Below are 16,081 nucleotides of genomic sequence, written 5' to 3' on the forward strand. Positions count from 1 at the left end.
CCACCCATCTCCAGAACTTTTTCATCAACCCATATTGAAACACTATTCCCATTTAACAATAACACCCCATATCTCCCTCCTCTTCAGTGCCTGGTAACTATAATTCTACTATTTCTATGAATGTGATACTCCAGAATATTTCATATAAGTAGAATCGTAATAATGCACTAATAAGAAATGTGGGGAAAAGAAAAAACATAAGTAGAATCATAACAATACTTTGTCCTTTTGTGACTGAATTATTACATGTAACCTAAAAAAGTCTTTAAGGTTCCTTTATGTTATGAGACAGGGTAATATCCTTTTCTTTTTTTCTTTCTTGATAATGGATGGGCGGGCCGGTTATTTATTTATTGGCACCAGAGGTTCTCTACAACTGAGCTACATCTCCAGCACTTTTTATTTTTTTAGTTTGAGCCAGAATCTCCCTAAATTGCTGAGGCTCATCTCGAACTTGCAGTGTTCCTTACCTCTACCTCCTGAGTTGCTGGGATTATAGTATGTGTTACTGCGCCTGGCTGATGTCCTTTTTTTTTTTTTTTTAAGTTATTTTAAAAATAAATTGTAGTTGGACACAATACGTTTATTTTATTTTTATGTGGTACTGAGAATCGATCCCAGTGCCTCATGCATACTAGACAAGCACTCTACCACTTGAGCCACAACCCCAGTCCCAGAAGTCTTTTTAAAAAGGTTCTAAAGGTTCAGTTGTAATTGTATACCACAATTTACTTATCCATTCAAGTACTGATGGACATTTGTATTGTTTTCTTTTACCTTTGGATTATTGTGAATAAAGCTCCTGGGGGCATTGGTGTACAAATATCTGTTTGAGTCCTTGATTTTAGTTCTTTTATTTATATATCCAAAACTGGAATCATTGGATAAAGTGGTAATTCTTTGTTTAATTTTTTTAAAGCAAGTACCATACTGTTTTCCACAGCAAAATATATTCCCAAAAACAATGCACAAAGTTCTGTTTTTTTCATACCCTTGCTAATACTTACTGTTTTCTTTTCCTCCTTTTTTTTTTTTTTTTTTTTTTTTTTTTTTTTTTTTAAATAATGACCATCTGAATGGAAGTGGCCTGGTATCTCATTATAATTTTTATTTGCATTTGCCTAGTGATTAGTGATGTTGGTTGTGAGCATCTTTTCATGTGCTTATTGACCACTCCTTTATCTTCTTTGGAGAAATATCTATGTCCTTTGCTCATCTTATTTTTTTTTTTGCTATTCAGTTTATATATTCTGAATGTTATTCCATATCATATAAGTGATTTGCAGTTCTTTTTTTTTCCTTTTGGTGGGTTGCTGTTTTAGTATCTTTTGATACACAATAGTTTTAAATTTTTTCTTGATTTTTTTCAACACAATACTTTTATTTTATTTTTATGTGGTGCTGAGGATTAAACCCAATGCCTCACATGTACTAGCTGGGCAACCACTTTACCACTGAGCTAGAACCCCAGCCCTAGTTTTTTATTTTGATGACGTTGAGTTTATTTTTTCTTCTGTTGATGGAATTTAATGGAAACTTTTCTTTTGTTTTCTTCAAAGAGTTTTATAGTATTAGAAATTGAGTTAAGATCTTTGATCCATTTTTAGTTAATTTTTATATATGATGCTAGTAAGCATCCTACTTCTTTCTTTCCATGCTAGTAAGCATTCTACTTCTTTCTTTCTTTTCCAGGACAATTTATAGAAAAGACTGTCCTTTTCTGTTGAATTGTCCTGTTGAAGCCACTTCAAAGCTAAAAAATTTCCTTGTATGCGTGGCTTTAATTGTATTTCATATTTTATACATTTTGTTAGAAAGTGTTTTAATAGCACTCCATTTAAAAATATTTTCTAATTTTCATTGTCTTTTTTTGGCACATGGATTAATTAGAAGTGTATTGCTTAGGTTTCTCATAAATTAAGATTTCCAACTTATTTTTGTTTTTTTATTTTTTATTTTTTAAACTAATTTCTAGCTTAGTTTCTCTGAGATCAGAGATGCCTGTCTTTTGAAATTTGTTAAGACTTAATATCTGGGCTTCTATGTAATTACCTTTGGTAGATGTTTTATAATGTAGTTATAAAGTATTTTCTGCAGTTGTTAGATGTAGTGTTCTTAAGTGAATGAGGTTGTTAACTGTCAAATCTTTATGTTTATTTTGGTCTGCTTGTTCTTTTATTCTGATCTGCTTATTCCATCAGGTACTTTGTTAAAATCAAGTTGGTATAATTGTGGATTAGAGATAGTTCTTTTGGGAATGGCTTAATGTACAGGCATACCCTTGATTCTTAGCTGAAGTTTATTTAGGTAAAGTATATTTTTAAATCTGCAAAATTCAATATAGTATTAAACTGGTATATGGGAAAAGTCACGATTACATCCCAAATACAGTAGGTAGAATGTTAAAATCATATGTAGATTTTTAAAAACAGTGTATTGAGTGCCAGAAAAAGGAATGTGCACGATGTGCTGGCAATAAGGCCATTACTATATTAAAATTTGAACTATTGTTTGCCATGTATGTTTGTCTTGAACACATTTCTAATTGTTTTTTGTATTTAACTCTTATTTTTGCTTAGATTTATAGCATGTACAAAGAAGTTGGGAAAGTGTTAAGTTGTGGAGAAAGAAGTAAGCCAGTGAGAAAGTTACTATGCAGTCTATGAAGTCATGTAGTAAGCATTTTACATCCTAACCATGATAATTTACTACTATAAATGGACATTTTTTGTGTTTTAAACTTTAAAAGAGAAATAAATCGAATTGTGAGTTAATGTATGACATTGTAATTTTTTTCTACTTAAAATATAGTAAATCATGTTCTGGCTAAAGTTTTTGCACAGAATATTTGGTTTTCAGAAATACATTTCTGATTACATGTGTTATTAGGTGCACTCAATTTTAGAATTATTATATCTTCCTGGTGAGTTGAACTTGTATTGTTTTAAAGCATCTTTGTTTGTCTCTATCCTTATACACACATCTGTATCCTGCATTGAAGCTCAGTATGGTGAAGCATAATCATACAGCTTTCCTTTGGTTTGTATTTTACTTGGTGTATTTTTCTCCCTACTTTTACTTTTCATTCTTTCTGTATCCTATGTGTAAGATAATATCCTCTCTAATCATTCCACAATTGGATTTTGTTTTTAAATAGTTCTAAATTATCTTAAAAATTTGGGTGTTTTACTTAATTATATTTTTTGTGAATAATCATAGTTGGATTAAATGTTTTATTCTCTTTATTTGTCTCTCATTCTGTGCCTTCTTCATTTGCTAATTCATTTTTCTCTTTTCTGGATGTTATACTTTTATTGTTCTTGTAGTGGTTCACTCAGAGATTACCATATGCATCCTTGATTTATGAAAGTCTAAAATGAATGAGCATTCTTTTTATTTCCTAGTCAATTAAAGATTTTAAAACCCTTTAACTTCATTTGGTACCCTCCTCAGTTATATACTATTATTGTTGTGTATTATAATATTTTAAGCCCTACAAGTTTTATTATTAGTGTTTTATTTAGTTAACATTCATTTAGAGTTGCTCATTAATATTTGTTTGCTGAACTTCAGTTTTTGTGCATACTTAAGCTGTAATCTGGTATTATTTTTTTCTTCTAAAGAAACGTTGTAGAGGTCCCTTCAGTCTTTTCCTGGTTACAAATTCTGTTTGTTTGCCTAAAAGTGTTTTTGGTTTGCCTTCATTATGAGGGATATTTTTTCTCAAATACAAAGTTCTAGTTTGTCATTCTCCCTCTTAACCTCAGCACTTCGAAAATACCATTTCATTATCTTCTGACTTCATTGTTTATGGGAAAAAGTCAGTTCAGCTGTGAATCTTAACTATTGTTTCTTGAAGTGAATATTTTTCAGCAGTTTTCTGGCTGCTTGTAAGATCCTTCCATCTGTGGGGGAAACATACCCCCCATCCATTCTTCCTTTGATCTGCCTAAGTGTGTGTATTGTACTTGAGGGGTAGAGCTTCTGGAATCTATGGGTTGATGTCTCATTAGTTTTGAAAATTCTTAGCTATTGTGTCTTCAAATATTTCTTTACCACCATATGTTTTTTTTGTTTTGTTATGGAACTCTATTTACTTGTATTTTAGGATAATTTCTCCTTGTTCCATAATGTTTCAAATCTTTTCTGTATTTCATATTGTCAGGTCTTTTTGTATTTCAGCATAGATATTATCTTCTTTCCTGTTTTCTGGGTTGTTAATTACATTTTCAGCTGCATATAACCAATTATTAAATCAATTCATAAATTGGTTTTCAAAATTGTATTTTTTGTTGTTTTTCCTCTTGTTTATTATTGCCTGCTAAAATTCATTTTTAAAAAAATTCCTTGAGCATATTAATTAGTTACTTAGTTGATCTGTTTCTGTAGCCATTCTTAAATCTTGGGTTTTGACTGGATACTTTTTTTTATTGCTATGTGTTTTATGTGAAAAAAACAGAAAATAATTTGAATTTCTGGATAATGTTATCTTTCTACTGAGAAGATTCACTTTTGCTACTAGCATGCAGCTAGGCTAATGATCTTCACTAGACCAGATTGCCTTCATCTAACTAGGGATTGTGATGATTTTAAGCTGTACTTCCCTTCCTATTTGACTTATTCTGTTTTTTATTTACCTTTGTGCCTGGGGTATAGTTCTTTGGAGTCTCTCCAGATGGCTGGTTTGTTCATTAGTGTGATATTCCTCTTTGGCAAGCTGAATCTAATTTTTGAACTCCAAACTCTTTCTTAGTCTCCCAGCCAGTGGTTTTGGAGCCTGCAGGCAAAAATGTCCAAAGACAGGTTTCACCTGTTTCTTCTAGATCTCTGCCTTGCAAATTATCACTATCTTAATGTTCTGCAATGTTTTAAAACAAATTACCTTTGTTTTACTTTTCTAGTTGTTCTCTGAAGATTGATTTGAAACAACCTACTTCATGTTGTCAACAGCAAAGTGTCCAGATATATTCTAGAATCTGTATTTTTCAGATTATAGAAGATAATATAGTATAAATGTCTTATAGGCATCAGCAGATCTTGCATACTTGAGCAATAATATCTCCACAATGAAATGTATAACTGTTTATACAGTGCAAGGTTTTATAATGAGAATTAGAATGTGATCTTTTAGGGAACATGATTTAGAGTAAATGAACCTCTGTTGTTTGTAATGCAGTCTGTTGTAGAAACAAATATTCTACAGCTCAGCTGCTTGTTTGATTGGGTTCCACCGTCTTTCAGTTCCTCTAATGTTTTCTATTCTCTTGTGTCATGGGGCATTTGTGCTTGCTATTTTCTCTGCCTGGCATGTATACCCTCATTTTCAGATTTAAATGTGAGGCACTTCTTCAGGGAAGCATTTCCTGACCCACAAATTTAGATTAGATAAATAAATATTTTAGTTTTGAAGTATACAAATATAATAATTTGATAATTTGAGATTTATGTCTTTTTTTTCCTTGACCATTTTATTCTCTGTGCCTAGTTTAGAGTTTGGAAGTATATTTATTATATAAATGGTCATTAATGGGTTATCAGTTGTGTAATAGATGATCAATTAATGTATGAATGAAGAAATAAATGAGAGGAGATGAATAGATGAGTTTATTATTTTGAGTTTATTAGCATTTCACATTACTTTAAAAATATTTCTATTTATTTTGTAAGTTTTGAAAGCACTAGGTTTTGAAGTGACTAAAACCATCATTCATATCATCCAGAACATAATAACTTGTTCTGTTACAGAGAAATGGAATACAAAACCCTGCAAGATTTTTAAAATCTTTAAAGATTGATATATCAAAGAAAAGCTGACTTGGAATTTATATATGTACACACATACTCACCACACTCATAGGCATTGTAGTTTGTTCTGCCAGGAGGAATTGGTGTTGGCTTCTTTAGGGAGGTGACATTTGAACTAAATCTTAACTGATGAAGAGGTGTTCATTAAGTGAGCAATAATATCAACAAGAAATATTATTTCATTTAAATGTATATTAGTATGAAAGTAGTATACTAGTGTCTTTGTGGATTTATAGATAGTAATTTGGCTGGAGGCTAGGGTGATTTGCCTGGAGAATTCATAAAGGTAGACTGGGGTCATCTACATTATTTATCCTTTGGCAGGAAGGCTATCAGACTTTTAAGGATATTCTGTAATGTTTAAGAGGATAAATCCTGGAACCAGATTCCTAAATTCATATCCTAAATTCTGCCCTTTACTATTTGACCTTGAGCACGACTTAATTTTTCTGTTTCTCAGTATCTTTATTTATAAAATGAAGATTATAATTACAATTAACTTAGTAGGTTGTAGTTAGGATTGAATAAGTTAAGACTTGTTCATACTTAGAAAAATGCCCGCTTGAGGCTGGGGTTGTGGCTCAGTGGCAGAGCACTTGCCTGGCATGTGTGGCATCACGTATAAATAAATAAAAGTAAATCAACAACTAAAAAATATTTTTAAAAAATGCCCACTCATAGAAAATGTGCCTACTCTCAGTAAATGTTGGCTCTTGTTGGTATTATTGCAGGCATTGAGAAAACCTCAAATGCTATAATTGCATTAGTTTGACCAGAGCCAGAGGCACAGAGATTCAAGAGATATTTTAAGGGCAAAATCAATAAGACTTCAACTTATTTAATACTTCTGTGTAATCAGAAGTTTCTATTAATAATGTTATGTGGTGCATAAAAGCAGATTTGAAATTCATATAACTTATGATTTGCAAATGTATAGAACTTAAATCTAATTTGTGTGTGTTTATTTTTATTTTTTTAGATCTTATCAAAAATTTCAGCTGTAGCACTTGGACTAGAAGCTGAAACAATAGCAGCTGTGTACGATGCGTTAGGGTATTGAAGAAAATTAATTTTTGAATTAAATATTTGGAACATAAGGAAAGGTGACTGAAAATGGGGCGGAAGAAAATACAAATCACACGCATAATGGATGAAAGGAACCGACAGGTAAATGAAAAATTTAATTTAATTCAACTATGTGATATGATTAAATTTTTAATTTACTTGATATATATACTTAAAAATAACATAATAGAATGGTTGAAAATACTTAAAAATAATTTTGAGTATTTTTAGTTCCAGTCTAAATGAAAATTTTTACAATCATAAACTTATGTTTTTATGCACATTAAAGAAAATCTTTATTACAGAAATCCTGTATCTTATGGATGGATAACAGGTATGCTGAAAGGAAAGTAAAATCACTGGAGTCTCATTTCTTTTTGTTGTGTAGTGTTTTAAAGATATTTAGTCTTCAGTGTATTTGTTGTATATTTGGTTGGTAGTCTTCTAATTATTTTTCAAATTATCACCTATTTTCATAATTAGGCAATATCTAAGAGAACTGCAGTTGATCAGTTAGACTTTCTGGTTTACTAATAATGAGAATAGTTTTACCCTCATTATTCACAAGTATTTCTAAAATATTTATGTAAAATACCTCAGCTTTAATTGATAAATTTACAGTACCAGTGTGTCAGTAAACCCTTATAAGTTCAGAATAATTATAGTGATGCTGATACATGAAGAAACCCTAAGTTGTGTTTACAGCTGATTGGCAAACTATGGCCCATAGGCTAGATGCTTGTTTTTCTACATAAAACTTATTGCAAATGTACCCTGTTCATGGATAGGCAGAACTAACATTATCAAAATGGCGATATTACCCAAAGTTCTCTACAGGTTTAATGCGATGCCAATCAAAATCCCAACGGCATTTCTTGTAGAAATAGATAAAGCAATCATGAAATTCATATGGAATAACAAAAGACCCAGAATAGCAAAAACAATTCTAAGCAGGAAGTGTGAATCTGGAGGTATAGCGATACCAGAGTTCAAACTGTACTACAGAGCAATAGTAACAAGCAGCGTGGTACTGGTACCAAAACAGGCAGGTGGATCCATGGTACAGAATAGAGGACACAGAAACCCATCCACAAAATTACAACTTTCTTATATTTGATAAAGGGGCTAAAAACATGCAATGGAGGAAGGATAGCATCTTCAACAAATGGTGCTGGGAAAATTGGAAATCCATATGCAACAAAATGAAACTGAATCCCTTTCTCTCGCCATGCACAAAAGTTAACTCAAAATGGATCAAGGAGCTTGATATCAAATCAGAGACCCTGCACCTGATAGAAGAAAAAGTTGGCTCCGATCTACATATTGTGGGGTCAGGCTCCAAATTCCTTAATAGGACGCCCATAGCCCAAGAGTTAATAACAAGAATAAACAAATGGGACTTACTTAAACTAAAAAGTTTTTTCTCAGCAAGAGAAACAATAAGAGAAGTAAATAGGGAGCCTACATCCTGGGAACAAATCTTTACTCCCCACACTTTAGATAGAGCCCTAATTTCCAGAATATACAAAGAACTCAAAAAATTAAACAATAAGATAACAGATAACCCAATCAACAAATGGGCCAAGGACCTGAACAGACACTTCTCAGAAGAGGACATACAATCAATCAATAAGTACATGAAAAAATGCTCACCATCTCTAGCAGTCAGAGAAATGCAAATCAAAACCACCCTAAGATACCATCTCACTCCAGTAAGACTGGCAGCCATTAGGAAGTCAAACAACAATAAGTGCTGGCGAGGTTGTGGGGAAAGGGTACACTTGTACATTGCTGGTGGGACTGCAAATTGGTGCAGCCAGTATGGAAAGCAGTATGGATGGCATTAGAGCAGATTATGCTAAGTGAAGCTAGCCAATCCTTAAAAAACAAATGCCAAATGTCTTCTTTGATTTAAGGAGAGCAACTAAGAACTGAACAGGGGAAAAGAGCATGAGGAAAAGATTAACATTAAACTGAGACGAATGAAGGGAGGGAAAGGGAGAGGGAAGGGAAATTGCATGGAAATGGAAGGAAAACCACATCGTTATATGAAATCACATATATGAGGTTGTGAGGGGAAAGGGGGGGAGGGAGAGAACGGAACAACAACAGATGAGGTAGAGAGGGAAGATGGGAGGGGAGAGGAGGGGGGATAGTAGGGGATAGGAAAGACAGCAGAATACAACAGTCACTAATATGGCATTATGTAAACATTGTGAACGTGTAACTGATGTGATTCTGCAATTTGTATTTGGGGTAAAAATGGAAAAGCATAACTCACATGAATCAAATGTATGAAAGAAGAAAAAAAAAAAACTTATTACAATCCTGCCTTGCCCATTCATATCTGATTGTCTATGGCTGCTTTTGCATTAATACAGACTTGATTTGTTAGTGTGAGGTCACCTTTTTCAGAGTTGGAATTATTTCATCCTGCGTGAGAGAATCTGAACCACAAGGGGGTTCCCTGTTTACTAAAAGGAATATCTGTAATTGAACATACACAAATTTACTTTTCTATCAGAAGATACTCTATTCTTAAAATCGGCTATTATCTTACCCCACCCCCACCCCAAAAAAACAAACGTTTTATCTTGGCTTTTCCTCTAGATAATAAACTTAAATAAAAATAACTTGCAGTTGATTTGTTTCTTCTTTGGGACCTAAATCCCAAACTACACAGAAGTAATCATATGCATTCAAAGTCCTTTAGAAGCCTTGCAATTCTAGAACAGCTTTACCTCATGACAGCTCTAGTAGAATAGCTGGACGGGAGAAATAAATATATTCGTCCTTTTTTAAAAATCAACACTGTGTAGAAGATTGATTATAGGGGATTTCTGGGATAATTTAAAGATACTGTCTAACATGTCTGTAGTACTTCAGTTCCCAAAGCACTTCTAACATTGCTTCATTTGATTGTCACAATAGCATTTGCAAGGCAAAAGTCGGACAAAGATTGCTTTACTCCTGTGTGACAAAGTTAGAGGTTCAAAGTAGTTAAATGATTAATTCAGTCTTACGATGTGGTAAATATAGGACCAACACTCAGACAGTACATCCACACACAGTGTGGCCATCTTCTAACTTAGGATAAAAACTATGAATTATGCTTTACATTATTGGAATAGTGCATGAAAATTTGGAACGTGCTAGTATAATGCCCTTAAAAGGTTGGTGCACTTTATTTATTTCTACTTGGTAGGTTCTGGGGAAACCTTGTGTTTTTCTTCTTTGTTTAATAAGCTGCTTTGTAAAAAGGAAACTTTGTATTAAACTATAACATAAGAAAAGTTCACAGATTTTAAGTATGCAGTTCAGTGAATTTTGGGAAAAAGAACTTGACCATGTAGCTAGCATACCCCAATACACCACCCCAGAAGTACTGTCCTGTCCCCCAGTTGTTATCTCCTTGCCCCTAGGAAAAGTCACTAACCTGACCTCTAACTTTGTTTTCGAGTTTTTTTTTTTTTTAAATGAAACTCACCAGTTATTGTTGCCATAGATAAATGTTAATGTATGTATACATTTTATTTGGTGTACAATATCCCCTCTTGACTAGAAAATAATGTATTTTTTTTTCTGTTGTAAATAGACATTTGGGTTGTTCTCTATTTTGGTAGTATTATGAAGAGTGCTGTTCACAATTTTGAACATTCTTATTTTGTACACATGAACACTTTGGTCGATACCTAGGAGTACAGTTAGCTTGAGTTATAGGGTGTACATATGATTGGCTTTAGTACTGTTAACAGAAGTTTTCCAAAGTGGTTATACTTTAAATTATACTCTTCTAGCAGAATGTGAGAGTTACAGCTGTTCCATATCTTCGTCAATATTGTTCTTTTCATTTTAGTCATTCTGGTAGGTGAGCAATAATAACATTTTTAATCTTAAAATTCCATGATGTCTAATGAAGTTGTTCACTTTTGTATATTTTTACTAGCTATACCAGTTCGGCGCCCAAGTAACCTGTCATGTACTACCATGCTTGGTTCATTTTACCTTTTTGTACTTTCTTTTATGGCTAATTCTTTTTATGTCACATTTAAGAAATCTTTACTTACTGCAGGGCTGTGAAGATAATTCTTCTATGCTTCTAGAAATTTTGTTGTTTTCTCTTTTATGAAATTTAGATGTTATCTATTTGGAACTTATTTTCAAATAGTTTTTGAAGTATAGGGGCAGGTTTGTTATTTTTTTAAATGGATATTCGTTGACTGAGTACAGTTTATTGTCAAAAACATCCTTTCCACACCGGGTGCTGTGACACATGCTTGTAATCCCAGCAGCTTGGGAGACTGAGGCAGAAGAATCACAAGTTCAAAGCCAGCCTCAGCAAAAGCAAGGTTTTAAGCAACTCAGTGAGATCCTGTCTTTAAGTAAAATACAAAATAGAGCTGGGGATCTGGCTCAGTAGTAGAGTGCCCTTGAGTTCAGTCTCTGGTACTCTCCAAAACAACAACAAAAACAAAAATACATCCTTCCTCACTGCCTTTTTCATGAGTCAGACAATAATATATGTGTGGGACTGTTTTTGGACTCTCTGTTGTTCCATTAGACTGTATGCATAGCCTTGCTCAATTCTGCACTCTTATAATTACTATAGTTTTATATATGATAATATAGCTCTCTCTCTTTTTATTTAATTGATTTTATTTTTTAAATACACGACAGTGGAATGCATTACAATTCTTATTACACATATAGAGCACAATTTTTCATATCTCTGTGTATGAAGTATGTTCACACCAATTCATGTTTTCATACATGTACTTTGGATACTGATATCTTTCACATTCCACCATCATTGTTAACCCCCTGCCCCTTCCTTCCCCTCCCACCCCAATAATATAGTTCTCTACTATTATATTTCTGCAGAAGTGGCTGACTCTTAACCTTTTCAGTTCATAAACGAAATCAAGTCACGTTTACCAAAGAACAAACAACCCAAATTCTTATTGGAATTTAATTTTTTCTACTGAATATGTGGATTTAGGGAGAATTGAAATCTTTACAATATTAATCTTTACAATATTAATTTTATTTGGTTTTCATTAATTCTCTCCTTAATGTTTGATAGTTTTCAGCATACAGGTTTTACACATATTGTGTTATGTTTATTTTCCTAGGTATTTGATTTGTTAGCATTAATACGTTTTTCTCTAAATTCTATTTTGTATATATTTGTTGCTATGTTACTGGTTTTTACCCAACAACTCTGCTTAAAAGTACTCAACTATTTCTAATACTTTATTTGTACATTTATGTACAAGTTTTTGTGTAAATATATTTTCATTTTTCTTGGATATATACCTAAATGTGGAATTGTTGGGTTGTAAGGTAATTCTTAAGTTTGACTAATTTTGAGGAACTGCCATACTGTTTGCCAGAGTAGCTGTACCACTTTACATTCCACTAACAATGTGTAAGGATCCCAGTTTTTCCACATTCTAGCCAATATTTGCTGTTGTTTGCCTTTTTGATTATTTTAATTATTCTAACAGGTTGAACTGTTATCTTGTGATTTTTAGTTTTCATTTCTTTGATGGCTAATGATGGTCAACATATTTTCATGTGCTTAATTGGACTTTTTTTTTAATCTCTCTGAAGAAGTCTATTCCAATCCTATGCCTAATTTTAAATTAACTTTTTGGTTATATCTGCATTTTGAAAATCGTTTTTATTGATTCTAGAATTATAGATTGGCAGTAATATTCTCTTAGTATTTTGAAGCAGTTTTCTTCTAACTTCCATGATTCTGTGGGAGCTAGCTTTTAATCTCCTTTTAAAAACAATAATCTGCTCATTTGGGGAGTATAGGGTATCAGGGATTGAACCCAGGAGTGCTTAATCACTGAGCTACATCCTTACCCATTTTTAAAAAATGTTGTTTTGAGACAGGGTCTGGCTAAGTGGTTTAGGGCCTCTCTAAGTTGCTGAGGCTGGCTTTGAATTTGCGATCCTCCTGCCTCAGTCTCCCAAGTCATTGGGATTACAGGTGAGTACCACTGTACCTGTTAAGACTTCTTTTTCTTTGTTAGCTTTTTATTCCCCATGATGGACTACTAGGGATGTGTATCTTCAAATACTGTGCATGCCTCTTTTTTTTTTCTCCTCAGATTTCAATTATGTGGAACCTGTTAGACCTTTTATATATGTTCCATCTGTTTTTTGATATTTATTTTTTAATTATAGGTGGACACATATCTTTATTTTATTTTTATGTGGTGCTGAGGATCGAATCCAGTGCCTCACTCATGCTAGTCGAGTGCTCTACCTCTGAGCCACAACCCCCAACCCCCATTAATTTCTTACTTTTTTTTGTCCACCTGTATATTTTTTTGTGTGTTCAGTTTGTATTTTTCTAGTAACCTGTGTCCTAGTAATCCATATTGTCCTTTTCTAATAATCCTTTCTCCTACTTTTAAAAATCCGGCTTAAGTTCTTAAATTCTGGTATTATCTTTTGAATTCTAGAACTAGTAGTTTTTTCTTTTTTATAGATTTCAGTTCTTTGGTGAAATGTTCCACCTTTTCACATTTTCTTCATATATTTCACTATTTTTTTTTTTTAAAAAACAACCCACAGATATTTTAAAGTCTTTGGTAGATTTGTGGGTCTATATATAATCCCCTTTTCTCTTTGCTTTTGATTACATGGTTTTGTCTTTTGATATATCTTATGTTTTTGTGTCAAACATTGCATGTTAAAGATTCTATAAATGTACCCTACTGTGTTACCTTCCTTCAGGTATGGTTTTATCCTTTTCTCTTTTCAGCCATTGAACTTGTGTACCGAATATTTTAGACCATTTAATGATTGCCATGAGCCAGGGCTAGGTTGCTGTTTTGATGAAGCCCCCTCCTGCTTCCTTTGGCTCTGCTTTCTAGGAGCCTACCAAGGCTGTCCACTGGGCTAAGTTCTTTGGTGATTTCTTGAATTTAGAACTTTGTCTTCTAATGTATAAATAGTATAGAAAATTTTTCCTCTGCTTTTTTGAGGCTTTTTGTTTGTCTTTTTATTTTATTTTAATTTTTACCTCCTACCCCATACAGGCTGAGAAAATTGGCCTGTGTGTTTTGAGGAAACATCTGTCAATACCAGCACTTTAATTTCTACTTCTCTTCTCTCATTGTATATAGGCTGTGGAGTTATTAATTTTTTCTTTAACTTTTGGGTCAAAGGTGCTTAGCAGCAACCCACTACCCAAAGACTATCCAGAATCAGTAAATACCAGCAAGGAAAATTGTTTGTGAAAGGTCGTTTCACATGTTTAAGATTCTTACCATGCCAGAATCTTGGGCATCTCTAGTCTTCCTTGCTTCAGCAGTTTTCTGATGTTTTTGTTTGTTTAAATTTTGAAATAGGGTCTTACTAAGTTGCTTAAGCCTTGCTAAGTTGCTGAGGCTGGCTTTGAACTTGTGATCCTTCTACCTTAGCTTCCTGAGTCACTGGGAAACCAGGTATGAGCCACCATGCTCAGCTCTGATTTCTTTAAGTATATACTTGTTGTATTTCATTCTTCTTTTCCAGTTGATTTTATTGGGGTTTTTGATCTTCCATCAACTATTCCCACTCAACTAGAGGAAATATCTTCATATACTTTACAAGAAAAAGAGAAAAAAATATAGATAAAAATATCTGTAGCAAATGTACCAGAATAGACATGCTACTTCTGGTGATACTATTCTCTGTATTCAACATTTAGGGGAAAAAATAGAGTTTTTGTTCTTTATGTGATTTTTTTCTAGTTTCATGTGCCTTTCCTTCCCAAAGGTAATCACTGTCATGAATTTACTTTGATTCTTTGAACATGGTTTTAAAATTTTACATAATTGCATTGTCATTTTGCATTTGCTTTTTCACTCAGTGTCATGTTTTTGAGATCTGTCTTATTTACTACAATTAGTTGTAGGAATGAATATTCTTTAATTCATTCATTAGTACTTCTATCAAAAAACATTTAAATTGTTCATAATTTTTTACTGGTATAAATGGTGTTATAGAACACATCTGTGAACATGTCTCCTTACATGTGGATGAAAGTTTCTACATAGTAAACACTATTTACAGAAGAAGTTGCTGGGCTGAGTACGTCCATCATCTTTACTGTGTTTTCAAGTTGTTCTCCACATATACACTATACTGATTCCCAATTCCTTGTGTACTTTGCTTGACTGCTTGCCTCCTTGTCTGTTTCTCTATTTATTCTGTTTGGATCTTTTCTGTTTTTTTTTTTTCTCTCTTCTTTCTTTTATTCAATTTATTTTATACATTTCCTGATCCTGTAAAGGTGAAATGTAACCTGTATTGTGTGTGTGTGAGTGTGTGTGTAATTTGCCCATTTCTTACTGGGTAGTTGATCTTCTCCTAGGAATTCTTTATGTATTCTGAATATTAATGCTATATGTGTTAATCTGTTTCAGAAAACTACATTTTAATCTTTGCCAAAACACTTTGTAAATTATTTTATGCCAGGATTTATTATAGTGTTTTATAAGGCTTACATTGCCTCTATCGATAGATTGTTAACACCTCAAAATGCACTAAGATTTGTTTATTTCCTAAATTATAATTGTTTTTTGCAATGTTCCTAGTGGACTTTTGATAAATGTCTGTTCTTGATGCATGACTCCACATTTTAGATTAATCTCATTGGTGTTCACAACTGTACCTGTATTTTTTGAGGCTTGTTTGTGTTTGGTTCATCAAGACCTATCACTAATTGCACTAACCACAATGGTGGATTTCACTTTACATTTTATTAGTTTAATAGATATTGTTTTGTATGTTTTGGGACTATTTTGTTAGGCTCATATACATTTAGAATTGTTACATCTGCTTGGTGAATTTTGCAATACATATTGATCTTCTGTCTTCAAGCATGATTGTCTTAAACCTATTCTGCCCGCCTTTAGCTATACCTTTCTTTTGGTTAGTATTTTAAGAGATTTAGTTCTCTACATGTACCTTTCAACCATACTGTGTTCTTATGCTTACAAATAGCACCTGGCTGGATTTTTTTTATATTTATTTTTTAGTTGTAGTTGGACATAATATTTTTATTTTATTTATTTTTATGTGGTGCTGAGGATCAAACCCAGGGCCTCACACATACTAGGCGAGTGCTCTACTGCTGAGCCATAGCCCCAGCAACTGGCTGGATTTTGTTGTTGTTGTTTTTGTTTATGTCTTAATAATATCTCTT

At 32.8% G+C, this 16,081-nt stretch overlaps 1 protein-coding gene across 12 annotated transcripts in view; it reads left to right on the forward strand.

The window, feature by feature from the left end:
- The window catches only part of Mef2a (myocyte enhancer factor 2A), a 146,411-nt gene that overhangs the window by 54,589 nt on the left and 75,741 nt on the right, over positions 1 to 16,081 (forward strand). For all 12 annotated transcript variants that reach the window (XM_076851411.2, XM_076851416.2, XM_076851409.2 and 9 more), the window contains one exon: positions 6,785 to 6,972. In XM_076851411.2, the coding sequence (XP_076707526.2) occupies positions 6,919 to 6,972 (54 nt within the window). In that variant the 5' untranslated portion in view covers positions 6,785 to 6,918. The remainder of the gene's footprint in view (positions 1 to 6,784; positions 6,973 to 16,081) is intronic.

The sequence above is a fragment of the Callospermophilus lateralis genome, chromosome 3 (assembly GCF_048772815.1).
Source record: "Callospermophilus lateralis isolate mCalLat2 chromosome 3, mCalLat2.hap1, whole genome shotgun sequence".
Classification (NCBI taxonomy): domain Eukaryota; kingdom Metazoa; phylum Chordata; class Mammalia; order Rodentia; family Sciuridae; genus Callospermophilus; species Callospermophilus lateralis.